The sequence below is a fragment of the Nannizzia gypsea genome, genomic scaffold (assembly GCF_000150975.2).
Source record: "Nannizzia gypsea CBS 118893 supercont1.6 genomic scaffold, whole genome shotgun sequence".
Lineage (NCBI taxonomy): Eukaryota > Fungi > Ascomycota > Eurotiomycetes > Onygenales > Arthrodermataceae > Nannizzia > Nannizzia gypsea.
The window spans coordinates 145549-167178 of NW_003345196.1; the positions used below are offsets into that span (position 1 = coordinate 145549).

The window sequence follows — 21630 nt, forward strand, 5'->3', positions numbered from 1 at the left end:
TATGAGAAGTTGGCTGTGATAACATCTTTCGAGCCATTGACCCGCCGGGACGACCTTTTTACCTACTTTTTTTACGGCCTCCGGACCTCAATCTTGATCACCAATGAGTGGAAGAATACCACTGTTGACGGCCTTGCGGTCGTTGACTCTCTCCGGAGAAGCCCAGAGCTGTTCTAGTCGTCTTATACTGCGACGGCCGTTCTCGTCGACACCGCAATGCAGTACAGTCTCCAAGGATACACAGACACAGGCAAAAACCGACCGCGAGCTTGAGAACCGCCTGCTAGGAGGCCAGGGCAAGAACACTGGCCCTTCGCGACTCGCAGCACTATCCCAGACCACACGATCGAAGGCAGCAGCCTCGTCTAGCTCCAAGACGACGGAAGAAGTCATCTCCAGAGTGTCCAACCTGATCAAGAACCCACAGCGATCAGCCGAGCTGCCTCACCACCTACATATCTACTCTCACAGACGGAACGTCCATGCTACCTTGACAAAGCCCAACGGCGAAGTGCTAATGTCCCTGAGTACCGGCAACATCGGATTCCGCAAGAGTCACCGAGGAGACTTTGATGCCGCGCACCAGCTCGCCGTCTATACCATGGGCAAGATACAGGAGAGAGGGTTTTTAATGCAGATCAACGCGCTGGAAGTGATCCTTAGAGGTTTTGGGCCCGGTCGAGAAGCGTTTACCAAGGTCTTACTAGGAAAGGAGGGCAAGGTCCTTCGCGAGAGAATTGTCCGGGTATCGGATGCAACGAGGTTGAAGTTTGGCGGCACACGAAGCCCAGCTGTAAGACGTCTCGGCTAGGCGGTCTCTGAATGTCTCTCCGGCTTCTTTTTTGCTTTATACTCTCTTGACTCCCAGGCTGCCTTGCCATATTTTTTGATGATGTCTTTGGCTATGTTGTCCAGGCTGTCCGAGTGTTCTATGTATACTACCATGTTCAATACTGTTATAACTAGCATCTTATACATGTCCTACCCTGTCTCTCCTTTTCCACTGCTAAACTACCTCTGTTCTCCTATCACTGCTAGCTTAACGGCCGCTGTCACTCACTGTCTTGCCTTCACATCTATGGGCCTGGGTATAATCACGTGAAGCCCTTATCGCTAGGCTTCTTTATATCTTCACAAGCTTCAGATAAGCGGAAGAAAAAGCAGAAGAAGAAGCTCAACTTCAAACAACTACAGACAGGCAGACAAGCAGACAGGCAGACAGACACACAGAAAGGAGAAGACCAGCTGCAGTTGGTGGTGTCTACCCGAATAACACGCGGTCCGGACCTGTGAAGCTCATCTTGCTGCTAAACGCCGCTGTTTGCTCCCTACGTCGCGCGCCCATCGACCTCGAGCTCCCGGCCTCAACCCCCCAGGGCCCAGGACAAAACGGCCGTGGACCGTTGCCGCTGCGTGAGACTTTTGACGAGCGGCGGGCCTCCGCCAGGCCGTCCGATGTTGTGTGAATGCACCCTCTAAACCCTTTTCTCCGCTCTTTTTTCCGGAGCTCTCTGCCGTCGCAATGTGTTCCCGTAGAGAGCCATGTATGCTGCCCCCTCCAGATCTACACAGCTATACGACCTCCTATACAATTCACCTAGCTAACCATATGGCAGATCCTCCTGGTCCCCCTGACAGAATCTCTTATTAGCTCACGGGACCGAGAGTCCGGCGCGCAGTATGCTGACCTGGTCACCTCCGAGGACTTTCTCGCCAGCCATGTCCTGCGGATTACGGGCTCGCCGGGTTCGTCTGCGACCAAAGAGCTGTCAACACTGAGGGAACAGAAAGGCAAAGCATGGCAGATGGCAACGGCAAATGGACGGACAGTCGTTATCAAAGAGTCGGTCGTCTACAGCAATAAGGGGTTCAAGATGGTCAACCATGCCCAGCTGCTCAGTGACGTCCTATACTCCTCGCCAAACGACAGCTCCCAACAATGGCTCATCTACTACATCTCAAAGCCTTTGGTTGGCTCCTATGAACCTGGCCAAATCGTCCAGGCCATTGTTCCGGGTACTTTGGACAATGTCTCACTTCGTCACGGTCCAGGCTTGGATGCCTCCTCTAATTATCACTCCAGCTATCAGCGCAATGAGATATCCTCATTTAGCGACCTGCTCTCAAAATTCCCCTTGATTGCAAAGCAGATGAAACCCGGACTTGACCGTCTCTTCCGCGAATTTGGCAAAGAGCTAGGCAAACCCCTTCCTCCTCCACCATCTGAATCCCCTGTGGTATCGGAACGGCCAGTAGAGGGGGGTGAAGTTTACTCCTCCTCACAACACAATTCCACCCACTCGCTGCCATTTGGTTCTTCAGAGCAGTATGAAGATGAAGAGGATGTAATGCGAAATGCTCTGGATACAGCAGTCACCGCAGCAATAGACATCTTTCGTCTTGTGGACAAACAGCAACTCTCCCTTCTTGGTGCCACCACTGATCTTACGGGCCCAATGGTCGAACGTCTGATTGAACGCTATGTTCTCGAACAAGTTCATGATAATCTTCTTTTCCCTCGCCTCCGCGAGTGCCGCCAATCCGATGACCTAGACCTTGACCTGCGCGTTCGCCAGATGGAGAATATCGATGTATCCCAGGTAGGGATACCTATAGAAGGCGGTCATGAGGGTAGAGAAGATCTCAGACGCCGTATCGCAACAGCCGTCGAAGAGTTCAGAAAGATCTCAGATGCAAGGTGTCCTCAGGACATGCTTGCAATACTCCTCAAGACTGTAAAAATTGTCACCGTAGATCAGGCTTCAGTTGCATCAGAAAACCAGAGCGAAAAACCTTCTGTTCTCACTATCAACGCTGATGTGCTGGTCTCGCTCCTGCTCTTGGTTGTCATACGGTCACATGTGCGAAACCTGTACGCCAGGCTTTTATACATGCAACGCTTCATCTTCGTAGATGATGTCGAATCCGGCGAGTCTGGGTATGCGCTTAGTACGTTCGAAGGGGTCTTGATATACCTTCAAAATGACTCTGCAGGGCTAAGGAAAGCTAGCTCGAGAAATAAACGCCTTTGGACGGCCACTAAACAAGGGAAAATACCTGAAATGACTGCCATACTACAACCAGACCTTCAAGCATCGAGCCCTATTGCTGATGAAAATGGCTGCGAAAATGAGCAACCAACTAACTCTGGCTGCCAAGAGGAAAATGAGCGTCAACAGACGGTATTGAACGGGTTTTCAAACAATAGGCATAAGCTGGACTTTTCAGAACCTAGCTGTGCCATTCAAGACGACGCGCCGGAAACGCCTAGACTGGCTCACGTCTTCCCCTTCCAAACATGGGCTCAGCCTACAGCGACCATAGAACGGCCTAAACCTCGGAAGAAGGTATCAATGGATACCAGGAGCATGTCAGAATCATCTACGATATCTTTCCTTTCTCGCTCTACAACCTTTGGATCGATAGCTGGTGGGATTGAAGGCGATACATCAATTCAAAGTTTGACTACAACCAAAGATCCGTCTGGACACTCGGTCCTCATGATGGCTGTCGAAGCTGGTCAGCCAAATGCCTTGAGATACTTACTGGGTTTAAGCGAGTTCTACCCTCGAGAAAGCATTCTTCAAGATGTGAACAGCGAGGGAACCACACTTTTCAGTGCCGCTGTTCAACTTGCACATGCCGAAATCATTAACATCCTCATCGAATACGTTCTCCAGGGGAGCGAGTCTGAGGTGGTTTCGTACCTTAGAAAAGCCGATAATAGAGGCCGCACTGTTGGGCATTACCTCTTTAACTCCCCAGCTTTACTTTCACGTCTAGGAAGAGCTCTACCTTGGACTCAGCGGGACAGAAATGGACAAACACCTCTATTCGCCCTATGCAGGTCATATGATCACCCTGATTATAATTCCATGGTCAACAATGCACTGACCTTAGCGACTCAATCCCAAGGTGATGGGAAACCACTCCGACTGGATGATCATGTCGATGCGAAGGGAAACACCCTCCTTCATATCGTCAGCGACCCCCAGATACTACTAAGAATCCTTAGGCAATGTGACGGAGACCCTAATTATACAAACGACAGAAGATTTACACCGTTAATGGTGGCTAGCAAGTACGGCCGAATTGATCTTGTTAGGACTCTTTTTGCCGACCCTCGCGTTGACGTTCATCTTCGAGAATCACGAGGCCTCACCGCAATAGAACTTGCCAAAGACGATGAAATCAGGAACCGGATAGATGATTTGGTTCTCTGCTCTACACCAGTTCCATCCTCCCCTGATGCAAGCAACCGCACAACAAGTGTGGTTAGGTCGCTCTTCGTCGAAGACTTTGGAATACGGTTCATAATCAAATCTGGTGCACCTTCCACCAGTCCACCTTCGCCCGATCAAAAGGGGCCTCGTACAACTACCTACACCGTTACTACTTGTCGACGCAGCCTCAACGACTTTGAGAATCTCATTCGCTTTCTGCGGGTAGAGCACCCTGCGTCATACCTCCCCGAGATGCCTTATTTCCGATCTCCGTTTCAAATACCTTCAAAGCCCTCGAGGGCTGTTTTGCATGATATCCAGGAGCGTTTAGACAGGCTATTGAAAGTTTTATTGGCTCACCCGACCTTTTCAACTCACGAATTACTTTGGGAATTCTTTCTTGTTCCCGAGATACAGACCGAAATGATTGACCAGCGCTCTGCACGCAAAGCTACTGTACTTGCTGAGTCGATAATGGATGACTACGAGCCTGCGTCGGCAGAAGTCATACGAAGCACCCAGCAGATTCTAAGCCACGCCGAAGACGCAGTCCAATCTGTTAGTGAAGGGACTCGCAACTTGATCTGCTGCGGGTATTTACTGCAAAATGCATCGACAGACTTTGCAGATGCTCTTTTCCTCTGTAGCTCTATGTTTTCGTCCCTGCAACCTCCCGCCAACATTCTCCCTCATCAATACGTCCGGGCCTTCCACCGCTTCGTTTCCTCTTACAACCTCTCGTCGACGGATTCCTCTCCCTTGATACAGTTCTTGGCCGCACTCACCTCATCCCAAAATACCACAAGGGCAATGCTGTCTTCTCTCTCTCGCCCCAACAATCTCATTTTAAGACTCAATTCTGCCCAGAGGTCACTCTCCCGTGCTCGTTCCGCAGTTGCCTCCTCGTCCCTACCGCGCAAGTTCAACTTCTCTGTCCTTGAAGAATCTCGACAGCGCTCTATCCGTGAACAAGAGAGCAAGATCGCCACGCTGACGACTGAGATTGATGAAGTCAGAAAGGAAATTTCATGGAACAAGGAAGTTGTTGTTGGTGAATTGGCTGGATGGAGTTCTTGGAGAGAACAAACTGGAAGAAAAGCCATTCGAGACTTTGTCAAGACAACGCTTATACGAGAGAAAGAACGCGGTAAACGCATGGAGCGGTGTTTGCGGATGATCAAAGGCTAGATACTGGGTTCACACACGTATGAATTCCTCATATTCCAACTTCTTCGATGTTCCTCATTTAATTCACCATTTGAACCTTCTTTGCTGCTCTTCTTGAGTAAATAAAGGGTGACATAACCTGCAAGTCAACTGGTTTAGTCGCAAAATTTCCCATTTCTTTTCAACGGTGGCCGATTCTATATAGCGTTATTTGCTGGCTTTTTTTTTCTACTGTACGAATATACCTTGATTTTGTTTTCAAATACTTCTTCTAATAAGAGATTCCCAAGACAGCATCATGGCCATGGGCTAGTTGCCGGAAGATGATTCACTCCAATTTCGCCCTGTATCTACCGTCTTGAAATTTACCTGGTGTGTTTTCGTTCTTTAGTTTCCATCATCATGTACTGGCCTTATAGAAGAAAGTGGTGGTGATTCAAACAGAAACCCATGGAGTTAACCCTTTATTTATCATTCATCTATAACCAACAGGGTATAGGGACTCAGCCATCGTCGCATCTAATTGCTAAGAAAAGAAAAATTCTGAAGGCTTGTCAAAAAAGCAGCGCCAACCTCCAAAAGCGTAAGCACAAGCTCACATAGAGGAACGGTCAGCTAGTAAAGTGAAGCAAGTCTAACAGGCTGGGAGCAGCTGGTCAAAAAGAAGAGAAAAGAAAAGAAAAGAGAACAGAAGGTGAAAAGGGAAACAAAAGCATCCAGATCACGGAGTGAGTGTCTTGTCCTTGGGATGGAATAAGGAATCAGTATCCAAAGTGCTGAGGAATTTCATAATACAAGGAGATCAAAGAGTGATCGGATATATAGGGAGGAAACCACTGCCTGTGCACAAGTAAAGAAAATGAAAAGCCGAAGGAAAGAGTGTCGCCTGGAATGAAGGTTTGAGAAAAAGATAACCAGGAAGCGAAGTTCACCTGGAGTATGTATCAAGGATTTTGATGAAAACGGCAGCCCGAAGAAACCAGAGGCTAGGAATGAGAAGAAGACAGTGAATGAAAACTCATTAGATATGTGGTTATTGCGAGTTGGCCGGGTATACAGCGCTGTTGTGGCTCGTAAGTTGCATGAGGCTGTTTCGTCCTGTTTGATGTGAGTTCACGGCACTGTATCTTTTCGGTATTGGCCGTCTATATTCTTCTGACGGATTGTGTAGATGTAGATTCTCCTGAGATGACTCAGGTAGTGGAGCAAGGCCAGGTGCCCCAAGGGCATGGAAGCTGGTCTTCTCATCTTCCATAAAATCTGGTGAGTATGCCATGTATTGGTGTTGATGGTCACTCGAGGCAATGAGTGAATTGGATTGCGTGGTATTACCCATGTTACCCTGGGGGAGATGCAATTCGTTTTGTCCCGATTGGCTTAATGATGCCTGGTAGGTGGCATCTTGATTAGAAGGGTATGTAGAATAGGCAATGCCCTTTTCCTCGAAGCTAGGAGGATATGTGTCCCCTTGAGAAGGACTTGATAGAACACCAAATGAGTTCATGTGTTGATCATATGTCATTGACTCATTGTGGTCTACAATTCCAGCTTGAGTCTGCTGGATATCGCCTGTTGGAGGAGTTGGCGGAAACGGAGAGAGCCGCCTGCTGGAATTCTCATCAGTCTGGTTTTCCCTCGTATGTTTCCACCGTTTGTAGTAGACGAATGTCAGGAATACTAGGGATATAACGACGAATCCACCAAACACGGCACCAGCAGCGACACCGCCCTTGCTTAGGCTGCCGCCTTTGGATTTGGGAGGCTCGGGCGGAGTGGTAGAAGAAGTCAAGGGAGAAGACGAGGATGAAGACGAGGATGAAGACGAAGTTGGAGCAGGCGGTCCATTGGAGGATTCAGCGGGTTCCCCAGTTGGTGATATTGTTTGCTCTGGGGACTTGGGCGACTCCGATGGTTCTGCAGATGTTGGCTTTGGATCTTGGGTAGAATTGGGGGATTCGGTTGGTTCCGCGCTTGGCTTTGATTCCTGGGGTGGAGGCTGTGAAGAGGAAGGGTGTTCATCTGTAGGTTGCGGGTCAGCTGGCTCGTTCGTTCGAGTCACAGGTCCCTTTTCCGTCATGGGGTCCCGGGGAGGAGATGAGGCTGGATCTGGCTGCTGGGGGGTCATTGGGTCCGGAGGAGGCTTGTTTGGCGGAGGATCTCTGGACGGACCTGGCTGCTGGGGGGTCATTGGGTCCGGAGGAGGCTTGTTTGGAGGAGGATCTCTGGTCGGATCTGGTTGCTGTGTTGGAATGGATGGAGGAGGGTCATCCTTTGGCGGAGGGTCATGCTTGGGCGGATCATGATCTTTTCCTGGCTTGTTTCCGTTCCCATTTCCTCCTCCATTTCCTCCTCCATTTCCTCCTCCATTTCCTCCTCCATTTCCCCCTCCATTTCCCCCTCCATTTCCTCCTCCAATTTTATCACCGCCGCCTATACCACTGTCTTTGCCCTTTTCTTTATTTTTGTCTTTATCTTTTTCTTCATCATCATCGTTTTTATCACGGGTAGGACCTTCTCCATTGCCTGTGTTAGGAGGACCAGTGCGTGGATTATTATCGTTTTCACTCCCTCGACGAGGAGGACTGCGGTCAGGATTGCCAGGGCCAGGAGGGCCAGGAGGACCGCGGTCAGGATTGCCCTGACCGGGAGGGCCAGAACTCGGTGGTCGGCGTCCCCCTTCTCCTCTGCCTCCGCCTCCGCCTCCGCCTCCTCCCCTTCCATTTCCTCCAGAATCACCATCTCTCTTGGTCCTTGATATCTCGTCCCATATCCCAAGATGGTCAAGTTTCTGCGGCAGTTGTGAGTCTTCCTGCCTTAGACAGCCTAGCTGTTCCGAGCATGAGCGGGAACGAGCGGAAGAGTGTGTTGATGGAGCGGTTGCTAATGCAGCAGCGCATGATTGTAACAGTAACAGTTGAATGAATGTTGGTGGTAACATGATTGGATGTGCTGGCCCAAGGACGACGGACGTCCTTCGGCGACACGATCAACACACAATGCGCCAGTCGATGGCGATGCGCGTAAGGGAGCGAAGAATAATCAATGAGTGGTAAACGAGAGACGAGAGAGGTCGAAGGTTTTTTCTTTCCTGTTAAGAACTCGACTGCTGTTGGATTTGACTGCAAATTGGTCGAGGAATCGTTCTATTTTTACCTGGTTACAGGCAAGAACAGCGTCAAGAGGAGATTGATCTGCACGGTTGAACGAGCGATGGATAACGAGCGAGCATTGTCAAGCAATGAAAGGAAAGGTACCCGTCAGGCCTTTTTCTTTTTTCTCTTTCGCTCTTTGGCCGTGCTAGTTATCCAGGAGTTGGAGAGCAGTGCGTAAGCCCAGCCAGCAGCCGCTCCTCTGTGATATATGTATCTCCGAAGGAAGGGTCGTCAAACGGTTTCTCTCCTGTCCTGGTGATTGGCGTCCGCCAGGAGAAGCAAAAACGAACGAAAAGGCTTAAAGTTCTTTCGCAGTTTTCCTTTACGAAGCGCCCACATGCAGGTGGATGGAGAATTTATTGTTTTATAAATTGCACAGTTTTTACGCGGGCGAGGGCTGCGAAAGACCTGGTCCGTATCAGCTTGTAACGACTGGTATCGCTGGTCGACCACCGCCGAACCCTTGGTCCGTTGATTCTTGGATGGCTGGCCTGCTGGTGTCCGCAAAGGCTCCAGGCTTCCTCTGGAAACGGCAGCTGAAACAGCGCATTATAAAGAGCCCTGCATGAAGGCCCTGACAAACGCAAGCAGGACGGACTCCATCGCCCTTCCCTCTCTTCCCCCCGCCGATGACCAGCAGATCCAGGGGCCCCGGACGAGATCGTATGCCCTGTGGCCATCATTGGTGCCGTCTTGGGTAATCCGTAACAGGGGGTCGACCCCCTTTATCCGCTACTAGTGCGCTGTAGCGTCTTCTTGTCTGCACACCTTTTCGAAGCCAGATGTGCGCTGCGTCTGTTAGTAAGGTGGCTGTCCCGTACGGACATGTTGGCTTGACGACTTACTAGCCGTGTATGTCATAGTGTGGCCGGTGATATATATGCCATGGCATGAGGCCCGTTATCAATCGCGTCGGGCAACTAAACCATGTCTTGCAAGGTTCAAGTCGAGTTCTTTCACCTTGGTACGGAGTAGTTGGTGAAGGAAACAAGCTGTGCTCCGTCGGGCAGTGAATATGACGTTGAGAGAGGGCAGTTAATTTGTAAAAATGCTGATGCCTGCTGAGGTCGCATCCAACTCGCCACAGGGCAGCTGGTACATCATCTTCCGTATATAAATACCCCCCGCGGGGTTGATCTCCTCCTCTCCCTCTGCTTTATTCTTCATCTTCATCTTCATCATCCATATCAGACTTCAGTAAGACGATAGCAAAGACGGCGCATCATCTCAAGAAACTGCTGGCCCCCGGACGGTTCACATCTACATCATCGACCATGCCTCTCGTCGTGCCGCAAGTGTCAGAGGATGACAAGGCTGCCTGGGCAGCCAAGCTGATGGGCAAAACGATTACAGAGTCCGAGTCGAACGAGACTGTAAGCTTGAAGCTGCTGATGCATGCTTGTTACTCGGGTGCTGACATTGCTTTTTCCTTCCTTCTCTTTGACAGTGCTTTGCAAAGAAGGATCTTCCAGAGGGACACCGGGTTCTCAAGCCTGGCGACATGTCTACAATGGACTTCAAACCAGAAAGGTGTGTTAATAAATTGTCGATATTAATAGCTCAGTTGGTCGTCTAGAATATGCCTGCTAACCCTGCGGGTGGCATAGGATGAACGTCTACGTCGACGATAACGGAAAGGTCATGGACGTCAAGCATGGCTGAGCTTCCTGCATGTATAGATTATCTCGGATGCAGTGACGATATTAATGAAGACGGATTATGGGCCCTACTGCCGAGGTTCAAGGCAGCGGCTAATACCTGTAATTAATCGCCGTCCATGTATTGATCAATAGAAAATACCTTCATCGGCCTTTTGTCTGCGGGGTTGCTGTAGATGTAGCTGTAGCTCGTAATGGTAGCTGGATGCGCCCTTACAGGCAGATAGACGGGGCTTAGCCTGTGGATTATATTGTAATGTCCAGCCTCGATGAATAAGTATTTGCATTCCACTCTGGGAGTCATGCTGATTCACCGTCCTGCTTGCGGAAGAACCATGCGTGGAACACACAGTGCATGCTGCATGCCCCCTTACGGGAGACTCGCGCATCGTGCATCCCTCCCGCCACTCATCAGTCGTCTTCGTCAGAGCTATACGCACCCAGCCCCAGGTTTGACGTCTTCGTTTCTGTCGGGATGCTCGGCTCTGGCGTCTTGATAGGCGGAGCCTGAGTGGCTTCAGCTCTTTCACCTGCTTCATACTTGCTATCCTTGTTGCTGCTGCTGCTGCTATTATTGTTTTCAGTGGTTATAGAGGACCTCTGTCGTTTAAGGCTTAGAAGGCCACCATCCTTCTCTTTGGCCCGCCGACGTTTCCGCCCAGAAATGGCCCAGTTGTCGCCATCATCTGCAGGCCCAGCAAGCTCAGCAGCGTTCCCACTCTCTGCATCCAGAAGAGCCTTCTCAGCCTCCTCACGTTGCCTGTGAAACAGCTCCAGCTTCTCACTCGTCTCCTTCTGCAATGCCTCCTCCTTGGCACGCGTGGACTCGAGTATCGAATCGAGAAATTCGACTTCATCTTCATCAAGGGTTCGAAACTGGTTCTTCAGCCGTATGGACTCCTCGAACGCTTCCTGTTTGGCAGCTGGGTGTACAATTCCGTCAGCACCAATTGACAATGCAGTAGATAGCAGACTAAAGCTGAATTGAAACAGTAACTTCAGCATCCGTATTTAGGCCATACCCTTATTCTGCTGCAGCACCTCGTAGAGGCTCTTTCCACCTTCTTGCTGCCCTTCGGTAGCTCTCCTCTGGCGGTTGTCCTCCAGCTCCTGTTTTACCTTCAACCACTCGTCACGGGGCCTGCTACCTTCATATTCCTCTCCCTCCACGCCCGCAGATACAAACCCAGATGACATCTTGTCTGTAGCAGCCCGCCGTCGACCTCCTCTGCTTTCTTTGACGTCCTCTCAGCATCCACATCGTCGTCGCCGTCTCTTCGAGTTTGATATTATTGCTTAGTCATCTATCTAATGGATTATGGTTATTCCGTTCTCTCCGCTTTTCGCCGAGCTTCGGAAAAACTTCTGCCTATGACGAAAGCGGAAGTTCTTCGAGGTTCTTCTCCTTCTCTTCATCAACTCAACTTCGACTCGACAGTTGCTGTTGATGATATCAGTTTGATATCGGCTCTTCATAATGGCGCCGTCAAGTGGGCACCAGCTCATTCCGAAGGTCTGGCGGGTAGCCAGGTAAGTGATCCTTTTAGCCTACAGAAAGAGGAGCGCCAGGCTGACATCATATTATAGGTTTGCCTTCGAAAAGACTGCGCGAGCAATCAGGAACCGCCTTCCCGATGCCCCTGAACCTCGAGCTCTCCAGCTTCAACCAGCATATGTTCGTCCGTCTGCTAGGACTCCTGCAAGCCGGATTGCGGCCCTCCGGTCACAGACCCGTTCTTTCACCACTGGCCGGGTGTCAAGCCGTGCTGCGGCTATCAGAACCGCTCAGCCGCTGAAGATCGCCACCCAGGTCAGCCGTTTGACAACGAGGACCCCCTTTGCCTCGACCTTGCGTCCAAACCTCACAGGAGGTGCCTTTTGTCGGACAGCGGGAGGATATGCGATCGGTGCGGGCAGAATAGGCGGAGCGAGATACTTCTCTAGCTCCCCAACTTGCCCCGCTCAAGTTATCCAGAATGTCTCTGTGGCAATGCGTTCGTTTTGGCTGTCTGGCCAAAGAATCCGCTTTGACGGGATTGACAAGCGAACAGGCGCCAAAAAGTACAAAGTTGTAACTCCGCTACAGCAGGAGGCCGGCCGCAGGATGGACGCCATCTCCCCAGCAGCCTCAGGGTCCTACGTTGACTTCAAGATCTCCCCAACCATCACCGCCCTCGGATGCTTCAAGTCCATGCAAAAGGGATCCTCGGTTTCAGCTGTTGAGCAGGCAACTCTCAACTCTGCTGGTCTGCTAGATCTTCTATCCGGAGACTTTGCTCGCGTGCTCAAGGAACTTGCCGCCGTCCTTAACGATTTAAAGAAACTCGCCACTCTCGGCGACTTACCCATCTCGTTACAAGACCAGTCTACCATACGGGTGAGATTCCCGGGATGCGACGCAGAAACTGTGGAAAGTCTATGTATCGAGGCCGGTGTGCAGAGAGGTGTAGTCGGTCAGGACGAAGACTTTGAGAGCAAAAACGGGGCCGACATAGCACTCCTCTTCCCCTTTGCTCCTAGCCACCAGCATTCTGAATCTGGATCGTATCTTCGTGAAAGTCCGCTAATGCGAACGCCGGAGTACGTCAACTGGCAGGAGATGATGCTCTCGGACAACTCCATCTCCCCTTTTGGTACGCCTGATGGCGACTTTTCTCTCATGAACCCGTCAGAAGAAAATCCATGGGCTCGTGTACCCTCGGCCTTCTCTAGCGTAGGCATTAGCGAGCTGGGTGATCGAGCGTTCTTCCCTGACATACGCTACCCAACCCCTACCGCCTCTGACTATGGAGGCATCGAGGGAGTCTGCAAGTTTATCGAGGAATGCAATAGAGCCAGCCGCTAAACCTTCCCGCGTATACCTTGTCTTGCTATCTTCTTCCCTTGCGCTACGAATTTCCTTGTCTCGTTTGATTATATTTCATTGTATATACCTTGTTGCCCCTGTCCGTCTGGGGCGTTTCCATTCTTTTCGTCGGTGTATTTACATATCTCTTTTGTTGGACAGATACCATCTCCGCTATGCTACTGGCTACTTCGCCATCTATTTCTATCGAGTACATCTATACACAATAAATAATAGACCCCAATATCTACATAGATACGCAATAATGCAGTGGCTACAGGCCCTGAGCCAACCAGCATCACGTGGAAGCTCCGCCACAAGAAGCTCTTTTGGAAGAAAAGAAAAAAAGCACATCAAAAGCCACCAAGTTTGTAGATGCAAGATAATTGACCACGAAGAACCTGCGTTTTTGTACGTTTCTAGCTGCTAACACGCTTGTCGTACCCCTTTACACGAACCGTCTCCTTTCCTCGCTACCGATATTCTATACGACCAACCTCGCCGTCGACCGCAAAGCGGGGGTGGGAGCTCGCTACAAAAAAACACCCCCCCAAACTTCCACTACCCGCCCAGTTTGTTCAAAGCCGCAGACATATCTATAGCGACTCCGCATAGGCCATGGATGAGTTTAACAATACGGACACGGACAGCGACTACACGTCGTTCTGGAGAGATTGGGTGAGTGGCTGGTTCAAGGTAGAGAATAACCACCCTCAACTAACGCATTGCGAGCACAGTTTATATCTTCCCGGGGCAATGAATATTTCTGCGAGATAGATGAGGAATACTTAACAGACCGGTTCAACCTGACAGGCCTGAACACGGAAGTGCAATACTACCAATATGCGCTGGACATGGTGACGGACCTGTTCGACCTGGACGCAGACGACGACCTTCGAGAACAAATCGAGAAATCAGCCCGGCATCTGTACGGTCTGGTCCACGCACGTTACATTGTTACTACACGCGGATTAGCAAAGATGGTATAAACACCTACCTCGCACTTCCGTATCATATCCTAAGCTGACTGTGCCAGGTTGAAAAATATAAAAGCGCTGATTTCGGCAAGTGTCCTCGCGTGATGTGCGAGCAGCACCCTCTCCTACCCATGGGCCAGTCCGACATCCCCGGGCAAAAACCAGTCAAGCTCTACTGCGCAAAATGCGAAGACATATATAACCCCAAATCATCCCGCCATGCCGCCGTCGACGGTGCCTACTTCGGCTCATCCTTCCATAACGTGCTGTTTCAAGTCTACCCCGATCTAATACCGGACAAGTCACGGCAGAGGTACGAGCCTCGAGTGTTTGGGTTTAGAGTGCATGCGTGCGCTGCGCTGGCGAGATGGCAGGATCGAAAACAAGAGGAGCTACTTGGCCGGTTACATGCGTTGGATATGGAGAGTCCGTTTATTGAGGATAAGGAAGGGGAGGATGACGAGGATGATCTGGAGGAGGACGATGAGGAAGAAGAAGAAGAGGAAGAGGATGAAGTTGGGGATTCGATCATGAAGGATGAGAGTATGCCTGTTCTTGCGTGAGGGCGAGTTAAAAAATACCTTTTTACTGATAATAATGAACATGGGCGTATACGGGCGTATTTTGGCATTGTAATGTAATCGATCGGTGTTTTGCTTGGATCGGCAGCTCAAGAGATATGGATATGATTTAGTCTCGGTTTATAGACGTGGCTGGTGTAGATGTGGTTAGATTAGAGTATCTATGCACAAAGGCATCGTTCAATTAAGATAAATTAGGTATGCATATGCATATGCATAACTGCGTCATTTCTTGAACCAACGTAGATCCTCAAGGTGCTCAATATCATTCTCATCGACTAGACTAGTTAACTAACTATAGGAGAGCTCATAGATAAAAGGCAACATCACTACCCAAACTGTTCCATATCTACCATAGATCAAGGCCAATATATCTGCCATAGATCAAGGTAAATAAAATCAGACTAGATCAGGCCAGATCAAACGGCAAAGGAGCGTCTGGTCCAGAACATGCTCAGCGCAGCCAGGATAACAGGCAAGACACTCACTATCTCACCCAGCCCAGCATACGCAGGGGGGATACGCACATACACAAACGCTCCAGCAGCCAACAGTATAGCGAAGACGTTATACAGACCTGACCAAATGAAGTTGAACGCAATACGTCTGAAAGACGCCCGCGAGACATCAAGCAATACCACGATACCTTCCAGTCCGCTAAGCAAGACAACATCCGCCGTTGCTCTGCTGACGTCTGACGAGGAACCGATCTGAACTCCCACGTCTGCCTGCGTGATAGCAACTGCATCATTGGTGCCATCTCCGCAGAAAAGTACTGTTTTGCCGTCTTGCATGAGCTGTTGGACGTAGGTCTGTTTGTCTCCCGGGGTTTGACGACCAGCTATATGAGCGGCAGATATACCTACTGTAGCAGCTATTTCTTCAACGGCTTTGGTTTCGTCGCCGCTGACGATATGCACTGTTATGCCGCGGGATTGGAGCTTCTGGATGACGCGCGCGGATTCGGGACGGGGATTATTCTTGAGTCCGAACACGGCGAGCAAGGTTGAGTTGCGGGCTATGCAGAGGGTTGTCATGCCTTGGTTGATGAGGCGGGAAACGTCTGGGTGGGCTTGGACATGGAGCCAGCGAGCGCTGCCGGCGCGGAAGGTGGTAGTGCCGTCTCTAACGCACTCTACGCCTGCGCCGGGGATGATGCGGATGTTTTCGAGGCGTTGGGGGGATTGGTCGGTGAGATGTTTGGCCACTGCAACGGAGACGGGATGTTTGTTATCGCGGACTAAGGCTGCGGTGATGGCGAGGGTATCTTCTTTGTTCTCCTCCGATGCAGAAGCAGAGAGTAAGACGGTCTCGACGACCTCGAGGTCGGCAGTTGTAATGGTTCCGGTCTTGTCGAGCACGACGTCTGTTACCTTGTATGCACGCTCAGTGGACTCGGCGGACTTGATAATGACGCCTCCACGAGCAGCGATACCACCTGCAACGACGAGGACCATGGGGACAGCCAGACCAACGCCACAGGGACAGGAGACGGCAAACACGGCAATGGTATATGTGATGGCAGTACCTATGGCACCACCGGCAGACTGGTTACGGACCAAGAGACAGACGAGCAGCCAGACGATCAAGACGATAGACGCAGCAACAGTAACCACTGGAACAAACCATCCGGCGACTCTATCAGCTAGATCCTGGACTTTTGGTTTATGGCTGGACGCCTCTTCGACCAGGTTCGATATCTCAGCCACGGTGTTCTTGCCCGGCAAGCGAGTCAGGAGAGCAGTCAGTGAACCCGAGCCGTTGATGGTGCCGGCTATCAACTGCGACCCCTTTTTCTTAAGAACGGGCAGACTCTCACCCGTCAGCATGGACTCGTCGACCTCGCTTGTGCCCTCCAACACTCGCCCGTCAGTGGGGACGGTACAGTGAGGCGAGACAACGAACCTGTCTCCGAACTGCAGCAGTCTGGCATCGATCTCTCTGGCCTGGGTGGCGTTGGGTTCAAGCAAGAGGGCAGTAGCAGGCTGTAAGGAGCGGGTAGACACCGCCTCGACGGCACGGATGCGAGCATAGGCAGCCACAAGCCTACCGAATAGCACAAGGGTGATGAGTAGAGTGCTTGTTTCGAAGAACTCAGACGTGGCGAGAGGTCTGTTAGCCATTGTGAAGCCAAATGCGACGACGGAGTAGAGGTACGCAGCCGTGATGCTGATGACGACCAGCATGTCCATCTCGACTACGCGGCTGTAGATGAGAGAGGTGATGGCCGGCTTGTAGAACTCAGGTATGGCTAGCACCTGCACTCCGGTGGCTAGAACAAGCGAGACGATAGCCTTGGTTCGCATGGAAGTCAGGGTATGGCCCCATGCTAGCACGAGGACTGGAATGGTAAGCACGGCAGCGTAGGTAGTCTTGTATAGCATCGAGTAGAGCCGTTTCCGGCCCGCGGCTGCAGAGGGATCCTTGTGGTTGATTGGCGTGAGTCCCGTGGTACGTTCTCCCATGGCCTGGATGATGTCTCTGGGCCCGATAGCCAGCGGATCAAAAGCTATACGGACGGTCTTTGCATCGAGGGTATCAACCTGGATGACTCCAGCGGGCAGAGTCTCAGCGGTGACTGTGGGTGCAGTGCCGGCTGGAACGAGTAGATCAACATGGTGGTCGTCGTTGGAGGAAGAGGACTTGACGCAGCGGAAACCAGTGACTTTATCCAGTCTTTCGATGAGAGACTCAACGGACAATTGAGTTGTGTCGAGATCGAACTCTGCGTTACCGAGGACGAAGTTGACCTTGACGTTGAAGACTGCGGGCGTCTCCTGAAGGGCCTTGGAGAGCTTGTTGCCGCATCCGGAACAGGTCATGCCGGTGACTGAGAGGAGGACATGTTCGTGGCCAGCGGACTTTTCCAGGTCAACGGTGTCTCCCTTTATGATGCCGTTTCCAGTGTTGTCGTGGCCGTGGCCATGGTCATGTCCATCGTTATCATGGTGATCATCATGGTCGTGGCCGCCAGAGCAGCAGCTTGAGCTCTCATCCAGCTCGCCAAACTTTTCATGATGTTCATGTTCATGATGACCCTTTGGAGCAGAAGAGGCAGGCTGGCCGGCACAGCAAGGAGTGAGGCTGTGGTTGGCAATGACACTGCGGCAGATGCACTGGGCCGTCTCGAGATAGGAGCTGAAGCGCTCAAGGCGAGACGGAGATGGCTGCTGCAGGCCACGGCCCCATGCTTCCCGTCGTCTCCATGCTCATGGACATGTTCGATTTCTAACGTTATCATCAGTATAAGCATATAATAGTACTACAAGTTGGTATAAGAAGCAGGAGTCTGTACCAACAGCTCCGTGAGCATCGTCGCAGGCTTTCTGACACTCATAAGCAGCCAACGACTCGATGCACGTCTCTACAGTCAGTCAGTCAGCAAGATATTCCGCTGTAACGTCACACAAGCGGTTTGACATGTTGAACTACCAACCGTCGCAACGTTCGTCGCCCTCCGGGTCACAACAGGCAGCATCTTTGGCAGGCAGACGAGCAACGACTTTAGTCTCAGCACCGACTTCAGCCGGCGAACAGGAGGAAGAAAAGGCCGTTTCCGTATCCTTGTCCTTGTCCACGGGCTTGTCCTGGGGCTTCTTGTCGCCAGAACAGCATCCGGCCTTGGATCCACAGGCCATTTTATCGAAGCAGAGTAATAACCTGATAGAGTAGAGAATAGAAACAGAACAGAAGAAACGGAGTATCAAGAGTAACTAACTACTCCGTAAGTGTGAGGATAAGAAGAATAAGAAGAAGATCCGAGCTGGGCTGAGCTGAGCTGGAGCTGGAGCTGACTTTATATCTCGGCTCTTTTTTATTTTTGTCTTTTTTGCCCCTGCAAATCGCTTCTTTGATCACGTACTTCTTCGGCGAGATGGAAGAAGCAGAAGACAAAGAGTACGAATAATAGTAAGAAGAAGAATAAGAATAAGAAGAGGCGTAGCTTTTGACGGGAAGATCCGGCTTGGGCTGGAGAAAATCCCAGCAGCGAACGATGACGCAGAACCAGCTAGAAGACGAGCTAAGCAGAGACTTCTCTCTCTCTAGCTGGTTTGCTCCGTCGTTCGGCTCGCCTCGTCGGCTCCAGCTGGTGAAAGTAGTGAAAGTGAGGAAAGTGACTCTGTTGGCAGCACCAGAGTCCACGATGCAAGCCATCTCCGTATCTAAGCAGCTGAGTAGTTCGTGCAAGGTGCATCCTTTGATGTGCGTGCATGCATAAGTAGTGAAGTGACTAGTCAACAGAAGACACGGAGAAGAGGAAGTTGAAGGGCGGCCTTGACCGCCAGGACGAAGGCAGCCAGTAGCCAGTAACTAGTTATTAGTAGCAATGTTGATCATAGAGAAGAAGATGAAGATGGAGATATAGAAGATATAAAAGGAGAAGAAGAAGCAGGAGAGAAACAGCCAGGCTCGTCTTTCTTATATCGCGGCTGACCGAGGACCTTGCGAGTCTGCTAAAGTAAGCTAAGAAGACAGCAGGAATAACACAGCAATAACAGCACAGCACAGCAGACAGCAATAGTAGACAACAGACAGTAGAGTCTCTTCTATGGTAAGCAAAGAGTCAGATACGAGCCAAGCACAGCCACGGCCAGCGACGTAGTCAGAAAGTCCACAGTCAGAGCCAGGGCGTCTTGTCTATCAATTATCTTGCACTCATATCAGATACCACTCTGCATAACCAACCACTACCACTACCACTACCACTACCAACTTCCACTCTACTACCAGTATTGATATGCAGTGCCACACCTGTCGCAAGCGGCGAGTACGCTGTGACGCTGCGCTGCCGGCGTGCCAGAAGTGCCGCGACAGGGGCCTCGAGTGCCTGGGCTACGGCGCGCAGAAGCCGCTGGTCTGGCTAGCGGGCGGCGGCAACCAGAACCTCTTCCTCCAGCAGGACAAGGACAAGCCCAGGCGGAAAAAGGGGCGGCCTCGCCTGATAGTAGACGAGACGCCTTCTACTACTACTACTTCTACTTCTACTACTTCTGCTTCTAGTGATGGCGCTGTTTCTACTGCTTCCTCTCGGGATGGCAGCCCCATGGCCGTCGTGGCCAGCCGCATACCAGAGTCCATGATGTTTACCTACCCGGCAGAGATACAGAAGGTCGTCCGCACTATTTGGTACTGTAAGTCGCCATATACACACTTATATACATACATACATGTATAAAGGTATAGATGTATAGGTATAGATGTATGCTGAATGTGTAGATGAACACGAGCTGGCGCCTGATCTGGATCCGATCAACCATCTCGAGCTCTCGGCCTCAGAGGATCCCACGGCCTGGCAGGACGACCTGGCCTCCATCCTCTGGCACATCCTCATCTGCGCCGTTGACACGCACAAGGCCATTCGCACGCAGCCAGACGACCAGGTAGAGGTCGGCCGCTCGGTCTACAGGTCCAAGTCGCACACCCTGCGGCGGCTGAACAAGAACCTCGCTGACCCGGCCACTCGCATCTCGGACGTCACCCTCATAGGCGTCTTGACCCTTTTCCTCGCAGAGGTAGACATATACCTGTACCCTTTACATGCATGAATACTGCTAATATAAAGATAGACGCAGCTGTCGGCGGTTGGGTCGTGGCAGACGCACTTTGAGGGTGCATGTCATATCATCCGCATGCGTGGTGGTGTCAAGACCGTCGCCCGTCACAGCGCTGCCCTCAACGGTCTACTCACTTACTTCATGATGTAAGTCTACTACCTACTTATAAATATATACCCAAGAAGACTACTAAGTAGAGGTAGAGCGGATGTGATGACCTACACTACTATATCCTCGTCTCTCCCCATGCTCGATGCAAGGAGACAGCTGGAGTACTCCGAGATCATACCGGAAGTCTACCAGAACGGCTCGGGCACCTGCGTTCCCTGTCCCAACGAGCTGTTTGATGCCATCATCCAGATAAACCACCTCAGAGCTGTGGCAGAGTCGCAGTCCCAGTCACAGTCACAGTCAGGCATAGTAGAGCTCGTACAGGACCAGGAAGACGGCTCCCCCGGCAGCACCGCAAGCAGCAACAGCAACAGTAACAACAACAGCTTAAAGGCGTCAGTCCATGCTCTGCTGCAGAATATACTGTCCTTCCCCATTGCCTCATGGGCGGATGCCATGCACGACCAGTCGGGTCACCACCCCGTAGGATGTAGCAAGTCGGATCCCAAGAAGGCCTACCTGCGTCCCGAGAGGGCAGACTGGGTACGCATAGCAAGCATCTACCATGCTGCAACTGCCATATACTGCGTCCGAAGCCTGGGTCATCTCCTCGACGCAGACGAACTGCTTCACGTCTCCGTCCCTTGTCCTGCCACAACTACTTCCGCTTCTTCCTCTTTCTCTTCCTCTCCCTCCACTTCATACGTGTCTACGTCTGATATCCTGTCCGTGGCGAAGCAGATACTCTTTGACAAGCTGCGGGAAGTCCTAGTCACCGTCACCGATCCTCGACAGTCCTTTGTCAAAGTCTTGCTCTGGCCTATGTTCGTGGCTGGCGTCGAAGCGGCCCTGGACACGGACAATGAGGCAGCCGAGTTCAGATCCTTGCTCGAGTCAGTCTTGCGGCGCCTCTGTCGATCCCTGGGTACACTTAGCATTTGTGGCTTGCGGAACTTCCTACTTGCCCTGTGGGAGCATCTCGGACAGCTTCAGTCGCAGTCTCAGTTTCAATCGCATCCGCATTCATGGTCATGGAGCGAGCTGATGATGCTCTCTCCCGGTCGAAGCGTCTTCTTCATGTAGGCCATCTTTCTTTGCATTGTTCGCAATATACCCTTGCATTTTCATCCATTTCTTGCATCTCTCCGCTTTAGACTGTATATATATCACTGGATAAGATAAAATAAGCTAGACACGCATGTCCTGCAGCTCCCTAATACCAACCGCAATAACACCCGCAACCTCCTTCCCATTAATCCACATCCCATCATGCGTATCAACCATATCCTCGACAATCTTCACTCTCCTCTCACTACCACCAGCAGCAACCCACGCATCCAATGCCTCCTTCATATGTGAAT

The 21630-nt window shown here is 51.2% G+C and overlaps 9 protein-coding genes across 9 annotated transcripts in view; 5 read left to right on the forward strand and 4 right to left on the reverse strand.

Annotated features, from left to right (window-relative positions):
• Nucleotides 1-103: 103 nt before the first annotated feature.
• MGYG_06648 (hypothetical protein) lies at nucleotides 104-5411 on the forward strand (the record flags this gene model as incomplete). The annotated part of the gene is made up of 3 exons (XM_003170613.1): nucleotides 104-793; nucleotides 1219-1254; nucleotides 1602-5411. 3 exons carry the CDS (start codon nucleotides 104-106, stop codon nucleotides 5409-5411), a joined length of 4536 nt encoding a protein of 1511 aa, XP_003170661.1.
• A 1012-nt stretch (nucleotides 5412-6423) lies between these two features.
• MGYG_06649 (hypothetical protein) lies at nucleotides 6424-8328 on the reverse strand (the record flags this gene model as incomplete). The annotated part of the gene is made up of 1 exon (XM_003170614.1): nucleotides 6424-8328. The coding sequence occupies one exon, from the start codon at nucleotides 8326-8328 to the stop codon at nucleotides 6424-6426; it is 1905 nt and encodes a 634-aa protein (XP_003170662.1).
• A 1488-nt stretch (nucleotides 8329-9816) lies between these two features.
• MGYG_06651 (hypothetical protein) lies at nucleotides 9817-10204 on the forward strand (the record flags this gene model as incomplete). Its single annotated transcript, XM_003170615.1, has 3 exons — nucleotides 9817-9915; nucleotides 9990-10072; nucleotides 10150-10204. The coding sequence occupies 3 exons, from the start codon at nucleotides 9817-9819 to the stop codon at nucleotides 10202-10204; spliced, it is 237 nt and encodes a 78-aa protein (XP_003170663.1).
• A 407-nt stretch (nucleotides 10205-10611) lies between these two features.
• Nucleotides 10612-11397, reverse strand: MGYG_06652 (hypothetical protein; the record flags this gene model as incomplete). The annotated part of the gene is made up of 2 exons (XM_003170616.1): nucleotides 10612-11123; nucleotides 11223-11397. The coding sequence occupies 2 exons, from the start codon at nucleotides 11395-11397 to the stop codon at nucleotides 10612-10614; spliced, it is 687 nt and encodes a 228-aa protein (XP_003170664.1).
• A 280-nt stretch (nucleotides 11398-11677) lies between these two features.
• Nucleotides 11678-13045, forward strand: MGYG_06653 (casein kinase II beta 2 subunit; the record flags this gene model as incomplete). Its single annotated transcript, XM_003170617.1, has 2 exons — nucleotides 11678-11730; nucleotides 11788-13045. 2 exons carry the CDS (start codon nucleotides 11678-11680, stop codon nucleotides 13043-13045), a joined length of 1311 nt encoding a protein of 436 aa, XP_003170665.1.
• Nucleotides 13046-13663: 618 nt separating this feature from the next.
• Nucleotides 13664-14585, forward strand: MGYG_06654 (casein kinase II subunit beta-2; the record flags this gene model as incomplete). Its single annotated transcript, XM_003170618.1, has 3 exons — nucleotides 13664-13723; nucleotides 13783-14028; nucleotides 14082-14585. 3 exons carry the CDS (start codon nucleotides 13664-13666, stop codon nucleotides 14583-14585), a joined length of 810 nt encoding a protein of 269 aa, XP_003170666.1.
• Nucleotides 14586-15022: 437 nt separating this feature from the next.
• On the reverse strand, nucleotides 15023-18241 carry MGYG_06655 (copper-transporting P-type ATPase; the record flags this gene model as incomplete). Its single annotated transcript, XM_003170619.1, has 3 exons — nucleotides 15023-17811; nucleotides 17899-17967; nucleotides 18040-18241. The coding sequence occupies 3 exons, from the start codon at nucleotides 18239-18241 to the stop codon at nucleotides 15023-15025; spliced, it is 3060 nt and encodes a 1019-aa protein (XP_003170667.1).
• Nucleotides 18242-19341: 1100 nt separating this feature from the next.
• On the forward strand, nucleotides 19342-21352 carry MGYG_06656 (hypothetical protein; the record flags this gene model as incomplete). The annotated part of the gene is made up of 4 exons (XM_003170620.1): nucleotides 19342-19735; nucleotides 19821-20116; nucleotides 20171-20304; nucleotides 20362-21352. 4 exons carry the CDS (start codon nucleotides 19342-19344, stop codon nucleotides 21350-21352), a joined length of 1815 nt encoding a protein of 604 aa, XP_003170668.1.
• A 105-nt stretch (nucleotides 21353-21457) lies between these two features.
• MGYG_06657 (hypothetical protein) overlaps nucleotides 21458-21630 on the reverse strand; it is a gene marked incomplete at both ends in the record, with an annotated part of 1009 nt that continues 836 nt past the window's right edge. The window contains one exon of the mRNA XM_003170621.1: nucleotides 21458-21581. Within this exon, the coding sequence (XP_003170669.1) occupies nucleotides 21458-21581 (124 nt within the window). The remainder of the gene's footprint in view (nucleotides 21582-21630) is intronic.